Raw genomic sequence first — 25,899 nt, 5'->3', positions numbered from 1 at the left:
TAGACATGTGATCGGTTACTATATGACTTATACGATTTAAATGTAAGCAATGTATCTGTCCTATATCCGGAATATAGTCTCTCTACACAGCCCATTAATGAAATTAAATATTTAAAGAATAAATTATAAAATTCATATAGTTCTCTTTATAAAATAAAATGAAGAATGAAATAAATTAATCAGATTCATAATCTAACAATACTTCTCATATTCTACTCAGCTGATTTTTGTATAATAATATATACAATGGCGACAATAATATATAAAAGGTGGCATCAACTTAATGTGCAATTCGTAAAATGCGCTTATCACTGAACACCAGAAAGCTGTGTAGGCTTGTTATAATTAAAAACTGCCTTGATAAGGGAAAATAAACTAAACGTAAGCTTTATTACTAAATTAGCAGTAATTGTTTGTTTGTTTGTTTTAAACCCTTAAAAACATTTTAAATGTTTAATTATTATTTAATGTTATGCATTTCGAGATGGCCCAGTGGTAAGAATGTGTGAATCTTAACCGATGATCGTAGGTTCAAACCCGGGCAATCACCACAGAATTTTCATGTGCTTAATTTGTGATTACAATTCATCTCTTGCTTTACGATGAAGGAAAACATCGTGAGGAAACCTGCATGCATCTAATTTCACTGAAATCCTGCCACATGTGTATTCCACCAACCCGCACTGGAGCAGCGCGGTGGAATAAGCTCCAAACCTTCTCCTCAAAAAGGAGACCTTTAGCCCAGCGGTGGGACATTCAAAGGCTGTTACGGTTACGGTTACGGTTATGCATTTTAGTACAATTTTAAATATTTGCTATTTTTACTAAAATAAATTAAAGTAGACATGTAAAGAAATAGAGGGTTGAATTAAAATAGGAATAAATCGTTAGCTTTTATTTTTAATCTCATTAATTGCACTATAATGTAAACATAAAAATAAACATTTATTAAGTATTCTATAAGTGTCACAAACATGTCAAATACTTAGAAGTCTGAATTAAAGTAGCGAAGTAATTTTACATTTACCCAGCTCTAAAAATGTATAATTATTCGCTACAAAATAATATAGATACGAAATTAAAAATACCGGAATACGCCAATAAAATTATACTCCTTCAGTAACAGAGAATTACATTAAATTTTAGAATAACTTTTACAACATACATTTATGTATCGGATTATGTACACATAGTTAATGTTTATAATCGTTTACATTAAATAACATCTAATGTTGATATTTAAAATTTGACACTTAAAAGATAGGGTAAGCAGTCATCATTAAATGTAGACTTGTTGAATATTAGTTATTTGGAGCGGAGAAATATTAATTTACCTAGTGCACGCGTATGTATTCGAAGTTTAGTTTTGTTGTCTTTCGTCTTCCGAGCTGCTCGCCTTCACTTCTTTAGGTATAGCCGACTAAAAATTTACAATATGTTAAAGAGCACATCATATATAGCAGAGTATAATTAAATATATTACATTTTATATTCTATTAATTACATATACATATATTCTTGTTTACTCGGCCGAATATATCCTCAACCAAAATTTAAATCCACATTAGACACAAAATGTCAGAAATTAGAATGTTTGGAGATAATTTTTATATGAGTTTAAGTAAAATAAAGAAGCACTAAGTGTTGACCCTAAATTATCGTTATTACACTTCATAGTTATAAATTCTTAAATATAAAATTTTACCTCGTAAGGTAATAAGAACATATTGTTGTCGGAGCGGCGACCGAAGCGGAGACGCATCGACGGAGCTCGCACGGCCCGGTCTTGGTCCTGTGGAAAGAAAGTTATGAAAACAGCAATAAAAATGAATAATACTCCTCATAATACTAACGAGGTAATGAAATTGCTCTGCACGTTTCACGATAGTAGAAATGCTTTAACGATGCGACGTTGAACTTAGAGCATATAAACATATTTACAGAAAAGTTAATTTAAGTATTTCCGCGATATACCTTATCTGAAGATTTCTTGTTATTATGTTCTCGGAAGTGTAAAATTGGAACTATTCGTCGTAAAATAGCTCCATTGTCGCAACAACGAATGGTGGTTTGTCAGGATGAATTTATTCGTGTTAGAGATTTTATGGTGTTTTCATCAATAATGTTATCTAGACGACAGCTCTAAATAATGTATTAAAATGAATGAATAATTGTTTTTATTTAATAATTGCCTGTTGTATTTCATTTTAACTTTCCTAAAAAGAAAACCGATTTTGGTATACAAGAGCATTTGTAGCGTTTTGTAATTAAGTAACTTAATATAACCTCCTGGGGAAAGACGTGAGGCACGGCGCGCTCGTCGGAGCGGCGTCCGAAACGTAGACGTACAGGTGTGCGCACGTCACGCAGGGACAAGAGTTCGTCCATTTCATCAAGCTGTAAGATAAATAATTAATATTTCGAGAACATCGAAAAATATTTTATTAAACTTTGATGTTGGTGACTATTGTAAAAGTACGTGTAAATATCACTTATGTAGCAAGTACTAGTACAATACAGATAACAAAGAAAGTTACGGATAATTGGTCCAACATTTTTTTTTTCATTACAAAGAGTCTAAGTTCTTGTTCCATTGAAGGTATATTTACAAAAAAATAATTAAATAGAATGAAATAATTATGAAGTATAGGTAATTAATTACAAATTAATATACTATTTTATCCTTTCGTAAACCTTAATTTTGCAAATTTATATTTACAGTAACAGCCTGTTAATGTCCCACTGCTGGGCTAAGGCCTCCTCTCCCTTTTGAGGAGAAGGTTTGGAGCTTATTCCACCACGCTGCACCAATGCGGGTTGGTAGAATTATATTTCATACAGGACAACAATATAATTTTAACAACAACGGCCTGTTTGTTTAATGATGTAGTCATATAAAATTATATGGATTATTTTACTAATAAATTAATACTAACTACATTATGATAATCTTAAATAATTTTGTAATAAGAATTTGAAGTAGAAAATTAATTTTAGGCTTTATTATATTAGTAGGTTGTTGATAATTAATTTGTAAATATTGAAATATAGAGATCATGAATGTGAATATATCAAGTATCCTGTTAATTCAATTACAATTTAAATAATATAGACATTTTAGCCAACATTAATTTAGGTTATGAGAAAATTGTTTTTAAACTATAACAACATTTTGTGTAATTATTTTGGTTTCATATTTTTATTAATATGATTCGTTATTGTATTTTAATCAACATGAGCAAGCTGTTATTACAAGCTTAATATGAGATTCACTTGTGCGTAGCTTACAATGTTAGTTGGTAAATTAATGTTGGAATTGAATGTTAGTCTACTGCAAATTACCTTATCGCTTTAAAACTTTACAAGTACGAGTAAATGTGTTTCGAATGGTAAATCAATAATCAGATCCCATTGAGCTGACCCACTAATAGAGTCAGGCCATGGATAGTGGGAATGTTCGCGGCTACTAAGTAAGTAGTAAGCTATCTAGTTTTAGCTCATTTAGTTTGCTTTGTTAATATATTGACAAAAGCGCGCTTTTTTAATGTAATGGTTAATATAATGTACGTTGACATGAGCGCAATACCCAAAGATTTCATAATTTTAATCATTGTATGTTTTGCTTTATTAAGAAATATATTCTATACAACATAACTTACATACTACGGAATAAATTCCGATAACACATATAATATTTTTAAAATCTCATTTGACTAAAAAGAAAATCTTCATCCTTTTTACTCTATTTTTGATGAATTTCGCAAAAAGATCGTTTCAGAGAGTTGGTATATAGAGGGTAACATTATCCACTTTCGTTTCGAGCTTTATCATGGATAATATCCACGAGAGAATCCCTTTAAAGGATTTTTTGGTTAAGTCATAAACGCGGTAAGTTACGCTATAGTTTGATAACAATTTGTAAGAAGTCCTTCTCTGTATGTAATATAATATAATATAATAATAATAATATGATCGTAAAACCACTAACCCTTAAAATGATATAGTCTGGGAATGTTAACGTTCACTATACTTATTTGGTTTTAGTTGCATGAATACATTTATGATAAAACTATATTTTATCATAAACGAAATCATACAAATGTAGAAAAGTTAAAATACGCATCGTTTCTAATTATCATATAATAATGATTACTAAATATATTTAAATTGTGTCTTACGGGTGCTTGAGCAGGCAATTCAGGGTCTGAGCGGCGACCGAAGCGCAGGCGGCGGGAAGGCGAGCGCACAGACTTGCGCGCAAGTGCATGACCGTCCAAGGCATCGTGTTGGGCGAGCAACGCATACAGTCCACCGAGTGCATCCCACCCACTTTGACTATCGGACACTGCCGGAGACCCTATTATACATTTAGATACAAAATAAGTTCTACTTTACTTTCTGACAGCTTTGGTATGAATTACATTAAAACAAAAGAAATCGAAACCATGATAACGGCTATGAAAATAGAAATAAACTATGAAACACAATATATCAAAGTATTATATAAATCCTAAGCTATTTAGACATTTCCATAATTTCTATTCATAACATAACTTGGTTCAATCAGCAACTATTATAGAGTTAAGCGAACTTGTCGGCTCCGATAGACATCAAATTAATTTGATGTATATAATATGTTGTGACATTGTAAATACAAAAAATATAATAAAAAAATATATATTCAATTTGACATTTGAAATAAACAAAATATTATCATTTCGGAATAATAATATTTGTTATAATAAATGAATCATAATAACTTAATACAAGTATATTCGTGCAAAGATTAACTCATGTTAAGTAAATCTATACAAGTTTTGATTTGTATCTCCTTCGACTTTGACTTGAAGTAATTAACCCGATTCCTTGTGGAGTTATATTTAAATGAAAATGTGATCATGAAATCATAGGAATATTGCAAGCAATTTTCAAATATGTAAAAAGTTAGTCCAAAGATGTTCAATTTGTACATCCGCCGTCCCGGTTTTTTCGAATAAAGAAAAATCGATTGTCGAACGGGAAGTATTGTGCCACGATTTTTGTGTTTCAACGAAGCGTATTTGTAAAGTAAAATAACAGCCTGTAAATGTCCCATTGCTGGGCTAAGTCCTAGTCCTTCTCCCACATACCCCCCAGGGGGACTCGCCGGCGCTGAAGGCGTCGGAATACCCACTAAAAAACCAGCGGTACCACTCCGTCTTGTCGAGGGGGCGTCACAGTATCACTTCCGCATTCTACCGTGACGCACCGACGGTTGGCCCGCCTTAGTGGGCCTCTATTCCTAGGGTGTTCCTGGAGTACGGAGCACTCCCCTAACCCCAGCGGCGCTTACGGTGGGGGAAGAAGGTGCACATAGCGTCGGCGCCTTCTCCCCGTTCTTCTTCGGCGGAGAATCAGTGACGGAACTCGTCTCACGCTCTCGTTCCGCGACCTCCTTCTGCGATATGACTCTCTCGCAAAAAGAGACCATCTCCATCCAACACCACTCGTGGCAGGAGGGTGATATCATCCGCCTCGCTAGTAGGAGGGTGATATCTCCCGCCTCGTGCAGGTTTGCTCTCTCTATTGAGGAGAAGGTATGGAGCCCATTTCACCACGCTGGTCTAATATAAGTTGGTTGAAACACTTGTGGCAGAAATTCAGTGAAATTTGACACATGCAGGTCTTCTCACGTTGTTTTCACCGCCGAAAACGAGATTAATTATAGGCACAAATTAAGCACTTCAGAATTCAATGTTGCTTGCCTGGGTTTGAATCCGCAATCATCGATGAAGATTCACGCGTTCTAACTACCTTTGCTCAAGCGTATTCATTATATAATACTTAATTTTTTTTTCTTACTAAGCATTTTAACATTCATTAATTTTTTAGGGATTTTTTAAGTTTAATAATACATTTTTAAGATTAATTTCAAATGGAATGAAAATGATTGCAGAAAAATATATTAAATATTTTAATTAATAATACTAAGCGCGTTATTCGTTAATATTATGTTATCACAATAAATTATGCAAATACTTCGTTAAACCACCTGATTTAATTATGCAATGTAAATCCAAACGCTGATTTTACTGATGTAAGATTTCAGTATAAATTGTGTTATGATTTATGAGTAAATGTAATATATTTATGAAATTGTAACGTCCCACCTCTGGGATAATACTTACTACTTTTTTTATTTTACTTTAGAAAGACAGTCGAGCGCATTGACCTCACACCTAGTAATCACCTTCTACATCAGTACTACAAATGTACACATAAACTACTACCAAAGGAGTATTTACCTATCGATACATCGTGTACCTTGGGACCTAAGATGCTGTATCGCTCGAGCCTGTAATAACTCTGGCTCATTCACCCTTAAAGCAAGAACACAGCAATACCACTGTATTGCTTGTATTAAATATTTTCGTTATATCTCTTACTCAGATGAGCCTAGACAAAGCTACTATCGGGTAGTAGCATATTAAGAAAAGGATTTTCAAAGAAACCTACCTGTATTCCTTTGAGAATTGATTATGTATATCACAATATCTTCCGAAAACTTCAAGTTAGCTTAGCTTATTTCCCATCACCGGATATAAACAGAAAATTGAAATTAGGAGGTTTATTTTGGGTTTAGGTAAATTTCGTCAAATGTGTTGTTCAATATTTAAAGTAATCCAATTTGTTGACTCTGCAAACTAAATATATACTTCCTGGGGCAATGTAAATATCATTAATAATTAATAAACAAGTCATATTACCAACATATACCATTAAATTCAAAACTTAATAGTATACGTGACTCGAGCCCATAGTAAAGTTTTACGCGACTACTCTCACCCTACGTAATGGTAGGCTAGACAAACGCTCTCGAGTTTGACATAAACAATTTGAATTGTTTGTGGAGCGTTTGTAGAATAATGGTTGTGTCAGTTTAGGATGGGCCGCTGTGGACTAGCTGTTGTCACATACATTACGAGTTACGATCAAACCAACGGTATGCAAAATTAGTGCGTATTGCATTGACATTCTGCACTTTATCAAATTGACATGTAACCACGTCAGAATTATTTTAGTGTGTACGATGTTTAAAGTTGTTTTAGTACAACATGGAATTCACTTTATTGACTTTGATTTGTAGAAGCATCAATATACATTAGTATTTCTCGCTATCACATCGAATGTGATTGGTTCTAACATCAAAAGTGACACACGATAAAGTAATAAGAATTACTTTATATAATCCCACAGAAATTCTTCGTTTATATGATGTATTTCTGTTTAGCATTGGAATTAATTAATGATTTTGATAATATAAATATATTGAATGAATCCCGCATCGTACAGGTAAAAAACTGGATTTTTTTTCCTAATGCTATTTTTAATCATTGAAATATTGATTACATTTCATAACATCATAACATTTCCCAACCCATCAATTCGCAGGTATCGCTGGTACACCACACCTTGCGCTTTTTTAAAGGTTATATAAATATTTCGTAATATTTCTTAAACTACTAGTTCGAATTGCAAAGTATAACAGGTAATGTTAATTTACATAAAACGTTTAAAATTGATATGTTATTTATTTTGACAAAATAATTTCCTTTTCTCTCTATTTCGTTGCCTTATTAAGCTATGTATAATAAATATGTAACTATTATCAAACTTATATTAGCCTAAATCTGACCTGAACTATAAACTAAAACAATATGAAAACTCAATATCAATCGAATAAGTCGTTTTTGCGTGAAACCGAAAAAAAAAACCAAAATTATAAAATTCTATACTTTTTAAAATATTTTTTATAAATCAAATTTAAAATTAGTATAATTACAGAATCTGTACTTAATTTATTCTTTGATACAAATGTAACAGTGTAGTAGTTGGCAGCGGAAGTGGAGTGAAATTAATGATTGTCATAAAAACGAATTGTTGTCATCTATAGTCATCATAAACAAACGTATAATGTCGAGTTGTACTTACTGTCGTATTGCGAGAGATCCTGAGCGGAAGACGCTGGCAACATACAAACCGCTGTGAGGCCGTAAATTGCCAGAGCAAAAATTGTGTTCCAAGTCATGTTTGATCTGAAATAAATAAATTTGTTGAGATACTATAAAGACATTTATTAAGAAAATGGAAACTACTTAATAAAAGAATATTTTTAATTTATAATCGTTCATCCAAACAATGAAATGGCGGGTAATAAATTAAATTTAAACTTAGTTTTCTGAAAATTTAAGAGAAAATGAATCGTAGCTTACATTAAGATGTAGGTAGAAACGAACAGGTAAAGTATCAGCTTAGATATAAAATACATATAACATACACAATCTTTAACTAATTTCCGAATATTTGATGCCCACTTTCGGTGTAATGAGAACTTTAATGTTGACAAGCTTTTTATAAAGTATAAAATAAAACTAAAACTCATCGCTTTAGATGTAAAAATACTGTTCTTAGTATGAAATATTAGAAGCTCTCTGGTACTAGTGATACGCATTTCCAATTAAGATTTTCGCAACCGCAAACGTCAGTAGCATGTATGTCTATTCATATATCGATTTTTCTTCCACCTACCCATCTAACCATCCATGTCCATCATTATTTAAAATATAAATACAACCTGTACACTGTACAGTATCACTGCTATTAGCAATGGTGCCTACTAGGTAGTAGAATAATCTATCGAAGAAAAATAGAAATTACAAAAACAACATATTTGCAATTAAACTAGTATATAAAAATATATTACCTAAATATCTGTTTATATTGTTTCTTTTATAAATAAAACGTCAACTGTAAAGTTCGTTTCACGAAAAATAAAAGATACTCAATTATAGAAATAACTTGCATTAAAATATTAAAAAAGATAAATCTGAAATGTGTAATTTTTTTTTAATAAGTCATTGACAGTAATTGTAATTGTTTCTTTAATCGTCGCATTTTTCAATACAGAATTAGAAAATCGATGTCTAAGAGAGCTCTTTTTAACATGTTTACGTTTAACTTTATCTCCAGATCAAGCTATTTTAAGATGTACGTATACTATATCAGATACTGTTTGTCCCGTAAAATGCAATAACTCTAAAAGATACGTGAAAATAAGGTAGAAATTGTCATATTATTCAACATTGATAATTTCATCAAAATTTACATAACTTGAATTTTTACTTTTATAAATGAACGAAAATTCTAAAATATACGCTTATATAAATGATATGCTCAATTCAATTACAGTAATTAAAATATCTTAGATTTTTTCAGAAAAATGAAAAGGTTTTCCTTTTCTTACGATACGTCGACACAAGGTAGAACACAAACCTATTTTAAATTAAAAGTAATAATTTACCTGAATCTTCATATATTTAAAATGGGCGAAGTCTTCTGTACTTAACTGGCTAGGTTGTTTTATTTTATTCTTACTTTCAATTATTACAAGAATATTTTAATTAAATTTTAAGCAAATTTTATACGTCAACCGTTCATTCTAACGTGCTTAAATTACCAAAGAGTATTATTGTAAGGTATTTCATGGATGAGCAGAGCTTTTCGTGAAGTCTTTTACTCGATTATGTTTATTTTCTCATAAGAATTATCAATTTATATTTATGATTTTAAATTGTAATTCAAATTGAAAACCAGATTCTGTTGTAACACAAGTATTTGAAATTGTTAATTAAGAAACTTTAAGCTACTTTTGACAATATAAACATTTTATTTAATTAAAAGTAATTAATAATCATATTTCCACTTATAACAAACAGATCATAAACCAGTAGACTGTACAAATAATCTAAAAAAAGCTGAGATGGCCTAGTGGTAAGAACGCGTGAATGTTAACCGATGATCGTAAGTTCAAACCCGGGCAAGCACCACTGAATTTTCATGTGCTTAGTTTGTTTTTATAATTCATCTCGTGTTAAACGGTGAAGGAAAACATCGTGAGGAAACCTGCATGTGTCTAATTTCATTGAAATTATGCCACATGTATATTCTACCATTGGAGCAGCGTGGTGGAATAAGGTCCAAACCTTCTCTTCAAAAGGGAGAGGAGGCCTTAGCCCAGCAGTGGGACATTAACAGGCTGTTACTGTTACTACAAATAATAGCTGTTTTAATTCAATTATAAAATTTAAACGTTGAACATTAAAACTTAAGGCGATTAAGTTATTAAAGATAGAAAGATATTTTTATTTTAAATATTTTAAAGAAAGGAAAATATAAATAAATAGTCTTATTTAAAAAAAAGTATAAAAATAACCACGATTTAGAAATAACATTTGGTATATGAATTCGTCAAAATAACATGTAACCCGCGATCAACAAGTAGGGCAATGTGCGGTAGTCATAACGGCCCTTCGTGCAGACTCAGCGTTTGTGACGTCATCAATCACGCTTATCACATTCAGTGTCTTGCCCGTATTACACACGCAGCTTTTTGCGTATTATTCACACGTTCCTACACGCTCCACTGCTTATTTATTGGATTGTACGACATTTTACTATTCTAGCAACGAATATCGGTTTCAGTAAAAAGCATACCGATGTCATTTACTATGTGTCATATAAGATATCTTTATCCAATATTTACTTTTGTGGGTCTTTATAACGCTCATTTCGTCACATATCGTTTTATTTCGATGCAGTTAAAATATATCAAACTGTAGGTTCATCTCAAGGTATTTCCCAAAGTACCTTTTGACAGATACATATGCTTGTTTGGGAACTATGTTTTCATAACGTCTTTAAATGACAATTTTATTAACTATTATGGAAACTATCAATAAATATAAATTTATTTCATACTACAAATGCATATTGAATTAGGACTTATAATAATTTTAAATAGACAGATCATAAACCAGTAGACAATAATAGTATAAATAATTAAATACTACTCAAAATTACATAAATGTAAATAATATATGTAATGTTTAAATTTAATATCGTGAAAAACTTTTATTATTAATTTATTGTCAAAATAATTGCCCTATGTTACAATTGTTTAATTTTGATAAACACAATATACTCTTACACTTAGTTTAATCGTAAAAATAGTTCCAATTTAACCGTAATTCTCGTATAGATAACCCCTGCTATTAATAGAATGGCTTTGTACCATATGCTACTAAACGTTTGATCCAGGCATAACTTGCCTAACTAATTATACTGTATATGTTGCATTTGAATAGAACATCGACGTAGAGACTAATTATATCCAGTCCTTAAATATTGAGAATCCTATAATTAAATTACTCTGTAGTTTCTTGCTGAATGCTTGGCATTTAGCAATGTCATTTGTAATTCCGTACCTGTTTTGTTACTATCTAGAAACTGTTTTCGTTTAAGCACAAATAAAGGTGAAATAATTCCTACATTTTTTATTATTTACTCTAGTAATATAATATACAAGATGTTAGAAAACTTTAAATAAAGTTGATATGGTCTATCTAATAAAATATGTAGTATAAACTTAAGATCTTGAGTTGATGATATAACTTTGTGCAAGCTCCTCTGGGCTACCGCTAAACAACAATATTTAGTATTGTTGCATTCTGGTTTGAAAGATAAGTGATCCAGTGTAACTACAAGCACAAGGGACATAACATCTACGTTCCCAAGGTTGTAGCGCATTGGTAATGTGAGGAATAGTTAATATTTCTTACATCACCAATGTCAATGTCAATGTGATCACTTAACATCAGGTGGCCCATTTGACCGTCCGCTTACCTATAACATAAAAAAACAACAATCGGTGTTTCCTTTTGTGGTGAAAATTACTAAGTTACTAACAGAGCTCACTCTGGAGCACGCAACATAAAAACCGTCCATGACCGTCCGACAATTCTCACTAAAATCAATGCCGGCCATGTTTAACTTTGATAATCTTACAATATAGAGAAATAGATAGAGTAGTATAGTTACCACGATTTACTTGATAAGAACGAAACGACAAATAGAGTAGCTAAATTTATCAAATTATTTTTTAAATAAAACAGATTGCTCCAGACGTACTCAAACAAAATCGGAGAGCTAGACGCTGTTGACCTTTCCAACCCCACTAAAAGCCATCGCAATGCCATCAAAGAGTACAAACATCTTAGTATTTGCTCGAAGATTGATTTTCATATGATTGTTTTCACTGTTTATAGATACAAAAGAAAACATTTCAATGAAGTTCGTTTGTTTAATCAATCTCTCTTGAGAGATATTCCCGGGAGCGTAAGAGTAAATTATTTTCAATTGTAAAACAGGTATCACTGTTTACATTCAACAATAATTATTAGTCATCATTCTTAGGTGTACATACTTAAGGGTAGCAAAATATTATCTTAATTATTTTATTATTCATTGTTGTTATTTTCTAAGATTACAATTGTGGAAAACTTACCTGGAAACAATGCTAAGTTTATTAGTAGGTATAAATGAAATAAATTTATATCAATTGGTTTAGGTTTGTATCTTGTAGGAAGAATGAAATTAACATACGAAAGCCACAGCTTATTATTCAATAGAGGTAACTTTCAAATTTATATTTATCACAACAACTTTATAATTCAATCAAAAACTCTTTCCTGCCTGTACCTTGTGTGTAAATAAACGTAAGATTTTAATTTTTATGAATTGCTATCAAAATTTACTGTTCGACGATTTCTGCTATTTTAATTCCATTTTACCTAACACTTGAAATTATCTCTCTGAATTAGTAATATACAAAGAGATTTTACTGTAACGAATACATAAAATTTGCTGTACAATAATAAATTAATTAGCTATTTAAAATAAAATGAACTAAACTCAATTGATCTTAATATTCTGAAAAAATAATAATTAATATAGCGTTATTATGAAGTCTATATGAATGGGCGGTCATAAACTCGGGGTGAACTGGGACGCGTCTTTGATCCGCCAACCGGCAAATTGGTTGACCACGCGACTCAGCACCACCTGTATACACAATGCTTAACACTAAATTTTATACTTACAACACTGACCAAAAAATTATTTATAAATAAATGGAGACTATTTGACAGATTAAAAAAATAATTTATTATAAAAAAAAATAAAGTAGATATGTAGTCTTAATTATGTACAGTTTTATCAATAAAATATTACATCTTTATATTAAGTAATCTCGTTATTAATTAACAAAATCAGTAGTAGAGTCAAATACTTAGTGTCAAATTTTTCAATTTTATATGTCATGAGTAAGGCCTTTGTAATATATATTTATTAATATCATTTATTGTTCCAAATATTTTCTTAGTTATTATATATTTTATATTTTTCTCACGTACTTAATAAAACTTATACAACTATTACTAAATAAATAATAAAGTACTTACTTAATTATATATTAAATGTTCATTGCTTTAAAAATATATTAAACTTGGATATTGCCATTAATCTAAGCACATATAAAAAAATCTTAAGCAATATTTAATAAAAAGCTCGTACGTTAATTCACTCATTTTATTTGTATTTTTAGTATTTATTTTTTTAGTATCTTGTGTATTTTTTCTTTGTATTACTTTTATTTTTTAGCTTTTCAAATTTTATTCCTAAATTTTAGTCATTTAACATAAGTTCTGTTTTTTGTTTTAGTTCTTAAGTCATATCACTTTAAATTTGTTAAGTTCTTAATTTCAATTTTACTATTTATATTAGCTGTTACTTAGTTATATGTGATGGATGCTGTTGTTTCCTGTAACTGAGGGAGCACATAGATTTATAGCTCGCATATTATATTAAAGCTTGTCATGTGTATTCCTTGTTAGAGATCCTAATATTATAAAATAAAATACAATATGCTCTGATAGTTTTAATAAAATTTATCATATTATATTAACATAGCCTATCAACAATGTTTAATACGCTTCATAATGTTAGACATGTTTCATAAGTTATTTTGATAACGTATGATTTTCGTGCGTCTACGAAATATGACTAAGTTAAATAAGAAATATAAATTTCTGTCAGTCTAAGGGCACCCTTGACGGTAAAATATATTAGCCAGATTCTTTACATATTTACATGACGTTATGATTATGTAGGCTTCGTTATTCTGCTATTTTATCGTATAGTTTTTATACGACGACATAAATGGTAACCATTTATATTCTATGATATTACAATAGCGTGAGGTGTTATCACAAAAAGATAAAATATTATTTTAAATATAACCTGATATAAATTTCATATACCTCTATATATTTATGACAGTATATAACCTAGTATGGTATGTAAAACTCTATTCTATTATTGTAACGATGTCCATTTTTTAGGAAACAGATATTCAAATATATTTCATGGCTAATACAGCCAAAAAGTATTATTCAAGTATTAATATAAAGATATAAAATAAATAGCATGTATTGTCCAAATCCTCTCTTCATAAGGATAATATATTGATTTATCATCCCCATCTCCAATACTTGATCGTGGATACCCATGTATGGTTTTTTTTTATCCGTAGAGCATGAGATTAATTATAAAGACAAATTAAGACAATGAAAAATTAGTAGCTCTGCTTGTAGCCCACCAAATCCAGATTAAACATCTTATTTGTTCAACTCTTAAATAAAGTAAATGTCCCTCTGCCAGGCTGAGACCTCTCCGCTTGAGAAAAACGTTAGGAGCTTATTCCAGCACGCTACTGGGCCACCTACGACTCTTAGTGCAAGAAAAATAAAGATATAATAAAAAAAACAAGAAATATAACATTCAATCTACGTAACGTACGTAAGTTTAGTCCTAAGCCCATCATAGTATGGCATGAGTAAATAATACTCATGTTAAAGATAAACAATGCATCTAATTGCAAATCATTCTAAATAAGCACTTTAAACGTGTTTGTATTTAATGCTTGAATGATGGCCTGTCGAAGTTACTAGAGCAGCAAATATAGCCTTGTATTGGAATATTATCATTTGGTTCCATCCCTGTTGGGAGTGTCAGCGACTAAGTTCGAAGCGTGGCTCAGTTAAGTTTAATTGATTTCAAACCGTCAGGTTTTGGCGGACTTAATAGTTAGAACAATTTTCATTTCTCCCTGACTAACTTCAAAAACGTTTTTGTTTCAAAATCAGTTATGATAATGACAGTTACATAACTACTTTGAAAAGTTGTGTCATTATAACTTATTGATCGTTTCAGGTGACACATATGAATAAAACATTTTGTTAAATCCTTTTGACATAGATGTCTCCAAAGCTAATATAAAAATTTATATATTTTTAAAATTTCTGAATAAATTAAATATACGTTTAAATTATTTAAATGGTTGTTTGTATAACAGGAAATAAAATAATAAATAAAATACATATATACTATTTTAAAAAATTTTTTATTTATCAAAAAGTTATATCATATATGTAGATGTGATGCTATCCCTTATTAGGTAGCGTCACATCACACGTTTTATGCAAAACTACCTCGCTTAGAAATATAGACATCATACAGTACTTTAAAATAGTAGTTAATATAAACATTCCTTAGCAATAGAACGAATAAGCAATCACCCTGACCGGAAAACATTCCATGTCGAACAGTTTGAAAAGTTAACAAAAAAAAATCAAAGTAATCGTTCGAAAAACGGATGCATGGAAATATTACACATTCGTTTCGAATTCCACATAAAATTTCGCAGTAGATATCGCCTATAAAAAAGCATGTTCTATATCTGAATTAAGCTGTTGTTCATTTACGTGTATTCTACCTTTAACAAAACAGGTTTATATAATTACATACCCGTATGTGTAATTTAGTTTAAGTATAAGTATAATTTAGTCTAACCAGTGTCACAACTAGAAACATACTTTTTATTTTGTTTTTATTTTAGAGCTAATTTAAAAACGTTGAGTCATTTCAAATATAACAAAAACATTGCCATATTAAGCATTAGTAACCTTTCTATAGAACTTGGAGTTCCTGATTACTTTTCTTTAACTATCTAAAGGTAAAGTTTTGCAAATAAATGTTTTGGGCGAAATAAAATGATGAAGATTAATTATGAAATAACCCAAATTAATATCATAAACTTTTTGATTAATTCAAATAACTTTAAGTCACGGTAATGAACTGCTAAAATTGCTTTTAAATTTATACAAAGCCTTTTATTTATTTTATTAATTTACTATAGGTAATTCGGGTATTTAAATTCACTAAATACATATTAGATTATGATTTTAACAAGCAAGATATATTTTTTTACTTGCCTAAGCGAAAATAAATTGTTCACACATTGCAAGATGATTCTTAATAGGATTATCATTTTAAAGAAAATGTTCGTCAGAAATCTTCTTACGAATATGAAAAGATTCCTTCAAATGATAATCTTTTCATGGGACGGAAACACGTGACTATAAAACCTTTTTTGTAATTCTCAATCAGAAATGGCTTATCGACGTAATATGTTTTTAAAAATATCGTATAATCCCACTTATTTATTTTTAATACCTGGTCTAAATATGATTGAAACATTATTAAGTAATAACTTATCTAAATTGCGTCGGTTTAATTAGATATGTATAAAATTTATTCAAAGATATCAAATCAAGTGTTAAATGTAAACATTTTAAAATAATTTGGTTTCACCCGAGCACATCTTATTTATTCTACCATCACGTTTAAGCTGTTGCAAGTTGGAAACCAACTAGATCAAATTTTCCTAACAACCTTACAGCAAATCTTATTGTGATGTACTTGAACGAAATCAACTGCACATTTGAAATAGAAAGGATATGCCTTTAACCATATTTTAATTTAAAAGCTTTTATGATTATTGCTTATTACAAGAGTTTTTAAACTATAATTCTACATTTTTTAATAACAAATGATATATTAATCTAATTAATAAGAGATTTAATTAAGCAGTTGGGAAATCTATCAAAGTAATATACCAATGTGCCATATTTGTCACTCTGAAAGGTCACGGTTACAGAAGACAGGAACCTATTTTTAATTAAGCTTAACATATTCAAGTCCATGATATTCTTTGATTAAAATCTCAGAGGATACGCTAGTCCTCTTAGGGGTGATTTCGGGGATAGTAATTCAAATGAGGGTTTCGTTAATGTAATTTAAGGCCTCGTTTAGTTCATTTTATTAAACGTTTTCGACATTGCCAATAAGTATTACTTTTTGACGTAAAATTCTAACAAATTTAATTTACATGATCCAGAATATCTAATTCAGTGGTTGTATCGATTTATTAAATAAAAGGTGTATTTTTTACTTTGAGTTTGATACTGTTTCATTTCATTTCATATCTTTGATCGTTGGTTATTAACAATTAACAACAATCTGTTAATAGAGGCTAATGACCTCAATTCTTGTTCGATAGATTGGCTCTCTGTCTCGGGGGTAAACTCACTTCGTTGCCTCACATTTTCGATGTTATTTAAACTACAAGTGTTTGCAGATCTAAGAAATCTCAATAGTTTTCGCAAAGTTTGGCCTTGATAGCCTTGATAATGAGTGGCAGGTGTTAAGTACCATATAAACTGAATAGGTACAAATTGCATGCAATTTGCTAATTGTTCTGCTGTAATATGTACTACAAACAGTTCTTGATAAATTTACTCTTATTTATAATATAACTCACCCACATAACCAGTTATAACTTTCAATATTTTAATTTCGAAGATCCGATTACAACTTCACGTACATGGAAAACGCCATTTTTGGCGAATCCATAGTGAATATCATAGATTATTCAAGTCCAACAATTTCGCATCCTTTTGTGGTTGGAATAGGCTATATGTCCTTTATTCTGACCTCCTGATGCAAAATTTCATGATGATCTATTGAGCAGTTAGACGTGAAAGCATTACAAACAAACTAACTCACTTTTGAATTTATAATACAATATTAGTAAGGATAAAATATATAACTTCATTTTCAGTAAAGGTATAGGAATAAAATTTACATGCTCATTAAAATTGGACTCGTTTCCTGATCGCATCCGGCAGACCGCTTGTTACGACTTATGAATAATCCATACACAAAGAAAATAAAAAAAAAATTTATACCCTTTTTTAACTTTTGCTCATCTATACATTAAGCAGCAAATTCAGCCTTTCGAAATTAAGCACATCGTATGTTTATAAATACACAAGAAATTATGTAACAAAGTTGATAAAAATGTGCCTGTCTTTAAAACAGTAACGTTCGAAATTTGGGATTTCGCAATTTGTTTAAAGTTAATTACGTTGTTAAAGTTATCTGTTATTTTTGCGACGCCTTTCATTAACAAGATAAGCTGTAAACTTACTTTCTTAAGTAAAAAAGAGTCTAGTCTAACTTTAACTAAGAGTATAGTCGAACTTTTATAACAGTTCAATTGTTTGTGCTAGTTACATTTTTTCATATTTGTTGCAAGTTGTTTTTAAGACAAAACGTCAAAAGAAAGGTTTAAAATTAATTTAATGCTATTAATAATAATTTAATTTCTAAAACAACTAGATGATGGTGAATTATTTACCAACGAAAACATATTTTTCCTATTTGAGTTCCTCTTTTAAAGTGTTGGTCATTGACATTTTTTTTTATTATTTAAACTTCTATTAAAATTAAATTATTGTGTTATTTTAAATATGATAACGTAATAATGTAAACATTTCTACAATAATATGGTATAATATGGTTTTTCTTTTGAATTACGGTGATATAGTTTCTCTGAGGACTTGTTAATGAGGTTGCAACGTCTTCAGGATATTGCCATCAAATATATATGTATATAAATCAGGCATACATATATATGTATGCCTGACTATTTTCATAAATATAAATATTAACAAAATAAACAGGTTTGAGACTCCTAATGCAATATTTGATACAACAAAAAACTGCACGGCATCCACCATATGGAATTAACAAGAACTTCGTTAATAGACATTATATACATGTACATATCATAATGTGTGTAACAATGATTGTAGAAATATACAAAAGACCACATTTTGCGGAGCAATCTGTCGCTTTTGATAAAACTGCCACTTACTCGTACGCCAGGTACGAGTATATCTACACTAAAAGTGGCACAAGTTTTTTTTTTTTAATAAAGAGACCTACGCCTTTCTCGTAAATAGATGGACCACTAATATAGCGCTAAGCTCATAAGGCTTTATTAACATTCATTTATTGGAAAGGATATTTTTAAGGGGAAAATAAGCACTACAATTATTTTCAATTAATTTTAGGATTGGTTTTTCAAGTGTTTCTTTGTCTAGGTCGCTAAAAAGTATGGCTACCGCCTTAAATCGACATTTGCTCAACATAAGAGGAGCAGTAGTGATGACGATACGGGGATTCTATACTAAATCATGGACGCAAAAGCAAGATAATAAGAGTTATATCTCAACAGGTGTTCCACATACTCCCGCTTGTTACTACGGAGGATGCATAAGCACATATGCCGACGTAAGATTAAAAAGTGGTTAATTAATCCCCAATGTTGGTGAGACAAGAGCTTTGATATGAATTGCATGCAAAAAAAAAATGTTTCAACACATTTTATAGAATATAGTTAAATCTAAAAGTTACCGCTCTCAAACAAATTATTCCGTCCTGGATATTAAATTTTTGAAATATTTACATATGATGGTCATTTGTTCCGTGAATTATGTTGTATTCTTTTTTATCAACGTTATTTTAATAAAAAATACGAGATATATCTGATGCTAGTAAAGATTCTGATTAAACCTTAGGCGATAACCGCAGATTATAGCAGAAATGTAGGGCCGCATAAATTGTTGTGAGTCTAGTAAAAGTCAAGCTTCGAATGTTTGCGGTTGAGTTTGCTTCCGTAGCCAGATCTCTGCGTAACCAACATAAACATGTTCATATCAACAGTGAACCGTGTGTTACATTTGTAATAACAACAGAACCTACATAATCATATCTAATTTCTATAATATTGAAACCGAAAACATTTGTCACTTCATGATTAAAATTAAAAAAAAATGATGACAAATAAATACAATAATAGCGTAGGACATAGCATGTTGGTTTTAATCCTTTGGTTAATTATATTTTTATTTCTGTTTTAAATATAATATTTGGGTAATGCCTTTTTAATAGTTTTACATTGAATAATTCGGTTAGAGAACCGATTGTGGGGATTGAAACCCGGGCAAGCAATTTTATTTCCATTATGTACTTAATATGTGCTTAAAATTCAGTTATAATTCATGGTCAGTGATGAAGGATAACGTCATGAGGAGTTTTGCAGCAATCTGGACATCTGCCACATGTGTATCGACCACATGCACTGACGCAGCGTAGTAGAACAAGCTCCAAACCTTCTCCTCGATTATTCTCAGACTTTACCTTTACATAATATTAGAAAATACGAATGTTATATGTTTAAAAACACATCCTAAATATATTTTTTAAATAGCCAGCCGGTCTCATTTGCGCTACATAATAGTAAGTGGTCACCACCATCGGTAGACATTGGCACTGTATGAAATATTAATCATCCTTTGGTCTATAGGCCATGAACCAACCTTAGGAACTAAAACCTCATGTCATTGTTAATGTAGTTATACTGCCTCACTGACCCTTCAAACTGGAAAACAATATTAGTAAATATTAGTGTTACCTACCCAGCTTACACTGAACCCTACCATCAACTAAAATATTATTACTAAGTTTAAGTAGTATCATATATAATAAATATCCGCTTTAAACTTTGCACAACAACACAAGCGAGTGTATGAGCCGCCATGTCAATCGAAACTTGAAGACTTGATGTAAGACCGTGCATACTTGAACGGGATTACTAATTTAATTATATCAGAAGCCTGAACCCAAAATGTTGAAAATATAATGTTATTATATATAAATTCTTTACTTCATATCGCGTAAATATCATATCGGATTAACACAATGAAAAAACGAGAAATAACAGTGTTACACCAAATCTCTTAAGCAATCGATATTTGGTGTCATTTAAAAATAAATTTAACTTCTATTAAAAATAACTATTGTTTAAATGTAATAATAATTTATGTTATATGTACATGTATGAACTGATCATTTGTGAAGATATAAGCTTATTAGTTCCTTCGAATTTAGTTTCCACCTGAATTTAGCACAACCTCAGCTCTGATTAAAGTTTCGGATGATATTATATTTCATATTGATTAAAAGAAACTAACCGTATTTGTCTTGTGTGTTGGTTTCGTTCATGTCTGTGCGGTAGAAACCAATTGGTAAAACTTGACCAAAAGCGCCCTGAACGATGTAGTCTGAGAGCCGCAGTACTCTCGCCTCTTTTGTTTGCTATTTTTAGTAATAATTTTTGTACATGTATCTTCGTATCGTGTCATAAGTCATTGCGCTAAATCACATGACCTGTTAATTTATCCTATCAAGTCACAGGCTATTTATCTGGATACATCTGAGGACTTATTAATTAGGTTGGAATGCTTTCAGAATATTGCCATTAAATATATATTCGGGTTACATAAATTCGACAGTGTAACATTTGTTGTTATCGCATGAAGCTACATTGGCTATCCATCAGGCTAAGAAGGAATATGCATATTCTATCTCTGCTACATAATATGCTCCGCTTCGTCAGTGTTGATCTGAGATCGAGCACCAATTTTAAGCTCGCACTACTCGTAAGTTCCTCACGTACCTACTGTAGGTCATTTGTTATGACAGCTATGGAATGACCTTCCATTTTTTATTAGAAATTCACCTTCTTTAGCATCTTTTAAAACTGCAAAATACTGTGGAAATCTACGATCCTTTTTGATCATTTTGATTATATGATTTTATCATTTATGTACGTTTATGTTAATTTTGGCGTAAGTAAAGTAATATTTATTTGTATAGTAAAAGATTTATGGGATTTATTATTTATATTTTTTTTCTTTATATGTATTATTTTCTTATTTTTCTTTCAGTTTATACCCTTCTGTCTATCAATTTAATTTATTCACCACCAAGTACCACAAAGATTGGCTCGACGATATCTCTTGTTGGAATAAGTCTACCCTTGTACATTTGTTTTTAAGTTTTAAGTTTATTCCTTGCACGTTCGTCTTTATGCAATAAAGTAATTTATAACAACAACTTTAAAAGAGATAAAGGAAGATTTATTTTTAAATGGCTATGATTTTTCACGTGTCCACGATCCTGGTCCTAACACTTATCCAGCCATTTACTAACTAATTTATATATAAATAAGATGTATTGACCAATTTGAAAATATAATAAATGATATAAAATAAAGATTTACTGATAGTAGATAGTATAACAAACGAATATGAAATTATTCACTAAGTTATAACTTATAATATATATATATATATATATATATATATATATATATATATATATATATATATAAATATATATAAATCAATCAATCAACAGCTAATCGTTGTCCACTGCTGAACATAGGCCTCTCCCAAGGTGCGCCAAAGCTTAAACTATATATATATATATATATATATATATATACTTATTATTTATTTATTTATTTATATTGAACCTATATATATATATATATATATATATATATATATATATATATATATATATATAGGATCAATATAAATAAATAAATAAATATGTCTATTTTAAACATTGCAACTTCGAATTAATTTCACATAGCGTAAATTATATTATTTGGGTCACTAGGAAGACCTCCTTAATATCATTATATCAAAATCCATTTAGTGGTACAGCATCTTAAAGAGATTACAACATTAATAAGATTCATGCCGATATATTTACATAAATACATGAATATTTACAGGTCTGTATATCTACGTAATGCTATACGTAGTATTATGATTATAGGCAAACTAATATTCTTCCTTTTCTCTTCCACTACGGTTACACTTTGTGTCAGTGCATCGCCAAAAATTCTAATTTGTTATATTTTACCATTAAATGGTTAACATATACATTTAATAACAGAATATTAACACCAATACATTGACTTTCACTTTAGATTTTGAAGGTTCAACGTTATAGAAAAGTCACAAATTGCAAGGCATGTAATATATAGGTCTTACCAGCATATACATAGTGCTCTCACAACAGTGAATAGAGCCATTGTGCGCTCAGTACAAGTGTTTACCGAGCGGGCCTTAGCTAAACATTCATAATAGCCCACTTCAACTTTCTTTCTACAACATTGTTCTCTTTTGCCCTATTGCAAACCTTACAATATGACCACAATTTAAAATACTTAGCTTTTTACATAGGAAGTATAATGGCGAATTATTTAACTTTATTACTTTAATGAAAGAGACTTTAATGATTCAATTTGATTTGACAGAAATTTGATGATATCAAGGTCTTTCTGTTCAATAAGCTCGTATTTAACCTACATTTTTATCAATCTTCTATATAAAGTACATTCTAAAAATATTTTAGAAATAAACGCGGTAATATGTCTTTCTTTCAAGTAACAAAGCAACTTAGTTGAAGGACCAAGTTGCCTTCAATCCTTTCTTCAAATTTAATTAATCATTTCTTTTTGTATTTGCTATTAAAGCGCCTTGTCCATCAACTAAATTCAATATTGGTTATAGGATGGTTATTGCACTGGTGTAAATTTCATGTGACATGAGAAGAATGCCATGAAGAATAAGGTACTTAAAGATTTTTCATATATATATATATATATACATAAACTGATTAATTATTCTGAGTTCTCTCGAACGAACTCAGAACCGCCAATACAATACCTTTAATTTACAAATTTATTTAAACTATTCATTATATAACATCATTAAATATATGATTACACATGATACCAATGTTTCATTTAAAATTAAAATAATAATTAAATTTCAATTTGAAATAAACTTTAAAAAGTCTTTTGATACTGCAACGAATTTATTTGCATATATATTCGAATACAGCATAGTTGTAGTCATATTTATATTTAAAAAATAACCACACCTAAGGGTAGAGTAAAGGTAGAAATAGAATACCAGTTGACTTGTCACTTGTACTGTGTATATTAATCGATATATTCGCCTAATTTAGCATAGAGCAGCGACTAGCGAGTTAGCGCCGTGGAGTACCGGCTTAGAATAGTACTCCCCCAATCTCATCCCGTGGGTGTCGTAAGAGGCGACTGAGGAACGGGGAAAAGGGGACATGGGCAGCAGCGTCCCCCCCCCCCCATAAACAACTTGCCCCCCTACTGCGCTCGCCAACACGCCTGCCCAGCGCGGCGAGTATGGGTAAACCCTCCTTAATGGCAGATACGCCCAAAAAAAGGCCCCCAGTTACCGGCAAGCCCGCTAGGCCCTACCAAGGTAGCGGTCGCGATATCGGCAGGGCAGGGGGTGCTAAGAATCACCGGTTCGCGGCAGGCTACCATATAAAACGACTTCACATGGCAACGTACAATGGACGCTCGATGAGGCTAGACCATCACCTCGCCGAATTAGAAGTAAAGTTAAGTCATATAAGCTGGCATATACTGGGGTTATCTGAAGTCCGAAGACAGGGGGAGGACACGATAACTCTAGAGTCCGGTAACTAACTCTACTTCCGAGTTAGGTGATAACCTCTCCCAGGGTGGTGTCGGTTTTCTAGTCAAAAAGGATCTCATTAGCAGCATTGTGGAAATCAGTAGTGTGTCGAACCGGGTAGCGTACCTTGTCCTAAAACTTTCCGACAGGTACTCCCTGAAGGTCGTACAGGTATATGCGCCAACTTCGACATACTCTGATGATGTGCTCGAAGCGATGTACGAGGACATCGCAAAGGCCCTCAACGACACCTCGAAGGCCCACTACGATGTTGTTATGGGAGACTTTAATGCTAAAGTGGGAGTATAAGATAGCGGTGAATCGAAAGTCGGATCAGTATCATTTCGAATAAAAGGCACATATTTAGAGATGTTTCAGTGATCAACAGGTTTAATACCGGAAGTGATCACCGCTTGGTTCGAGGCACTCTAAATATCGACTTCAAAGCGGAAAGATCGAGAATGCTGAGGTCTACTCTCCGACCTACCATGCTCCAAGCTGCTCAAGGCTCCGAAAAGTTCCAAATGAAACTTCAAAATCAATTCACCGCGTTGGAAACCGTAAGCAGCATTGATGAGAAAACCGACACGCTGGTCAAAATACTGCAAAACACATCCCGCAAGTGTTTTCCGCCACAGAGAAGAGACAACCAAAACTCTCTGCTGAGACACTCGAACTCATGAGAAAACGACGAGAACTACCATCGTTTTTGTCAGATAAGGCCTTAAACCGAACAATAAAAACGCTGACGCGACGCGATCTCCGACGCTCCATTACCCGTGCCATCAAGGCTGCGATTGAGCAAAATCGGGGATCGAAAGTGTTCGCTCGCAAGTTTAGGAGGCCGCGTCTGACAAAAGATAAAACTGAAAATGGTGGGGTCGTTACCTCTAGGCCTGAGATTGTCAGAGAAGTAGAAAGATTTTATGGGCAGTTGTTCTCTTCAAGATCGGATAAACCCGTGGGAATCAGTATTGATGACCAGCTTTGTGCAAGCTCGTCTGGGTAGGTACCACCCACTCATCAGATATTCTACCGCAAAACAGCAATACTTGATATTGTTGTGTTCCGGTTTGAAGGGTGAGTGAGCCAGTGTAATTACAGGCACAAGGGACATAAAATCTTAGTTCCCAAGGTTGGTGGCGCATTGGATATGTAAGCGATGGTTGACATTTCTTACAATGCCAATGTCTAAGAGCGTTGGTGACCACTTACCATCAGGTGGCCCATATGCTCGTCCGCCTTCCTATTCTATAAAAAAAAAAAAAAAAATTACTCCGAGGAGCTCCCGGTCGTTGACCAAGGAGAGATTAGGGCGGCTCTAGAACAGCTTAAAAACAACAAAGCTCCGGGTGATGACGGAATCACAACAGAGTTGCTTAAGGCAGGCGGG

General features: G+C 31.4%; 1 protein-coding gene across 1 annotated transcript in view; it reads right to left on the bottom strand.

Moving 5' to 3' along the window:
- Positions 1-969: 969 nt before the first annotated feature.
- LOC126769047 (short neuropeptide F-like) overlaps positions 970-25,899 on the bottom strand; it is a 39,642-nt gene continuing 14,712 nt past the window's right edge. The window contains exons 2-6 of the mRNA XM_050487596.1: positions 7,972-8,075; positions 4,179-4,357; positions 2,287-2,397; positions 1,706-1,792; positions 970-1,420 (exon numbers count right to left, since the gene is read on the bottom strand). Of these exons, the coding sequence (XP_050343553.1) occupies positions 1,361-1,420; positions 1,706-1,792; positions 2,287-2,397; positions 4,179-4,357; positions 7,972-8,068 (534 nt within the window). The 5' untranslated portion in view covers positions 8,069-8,075 and the 3' untranslated portion in view covers positions 970-1,360. The remainder of the gene's footprint in view (positions 1,421-1,705; positions 1,793-2,286; positions 2,398-4,178; positions 4,358-7,971; positions 8,076-25,899) is intronic.

The sequence above is a fragment of the Nymphalis io genome, chromosome 6, assembly GCF_905147045.1.
Source record: "Nymphalis io chromosome 6, ilAglIoxx1.1, whole genome shotgun sequence".
Lineage (NCBI taxonomy): Eukaryota > Metazoa > Arthropoda > Insecta > Lepidoptera > Nymphalidae > Nymphalis > Nymphalis io.
The sequence above is the reverse complement of the archived record's forward strand: the minus strand, read 5'-3'. Positions and strand labels throughout refer to the sequence as shown.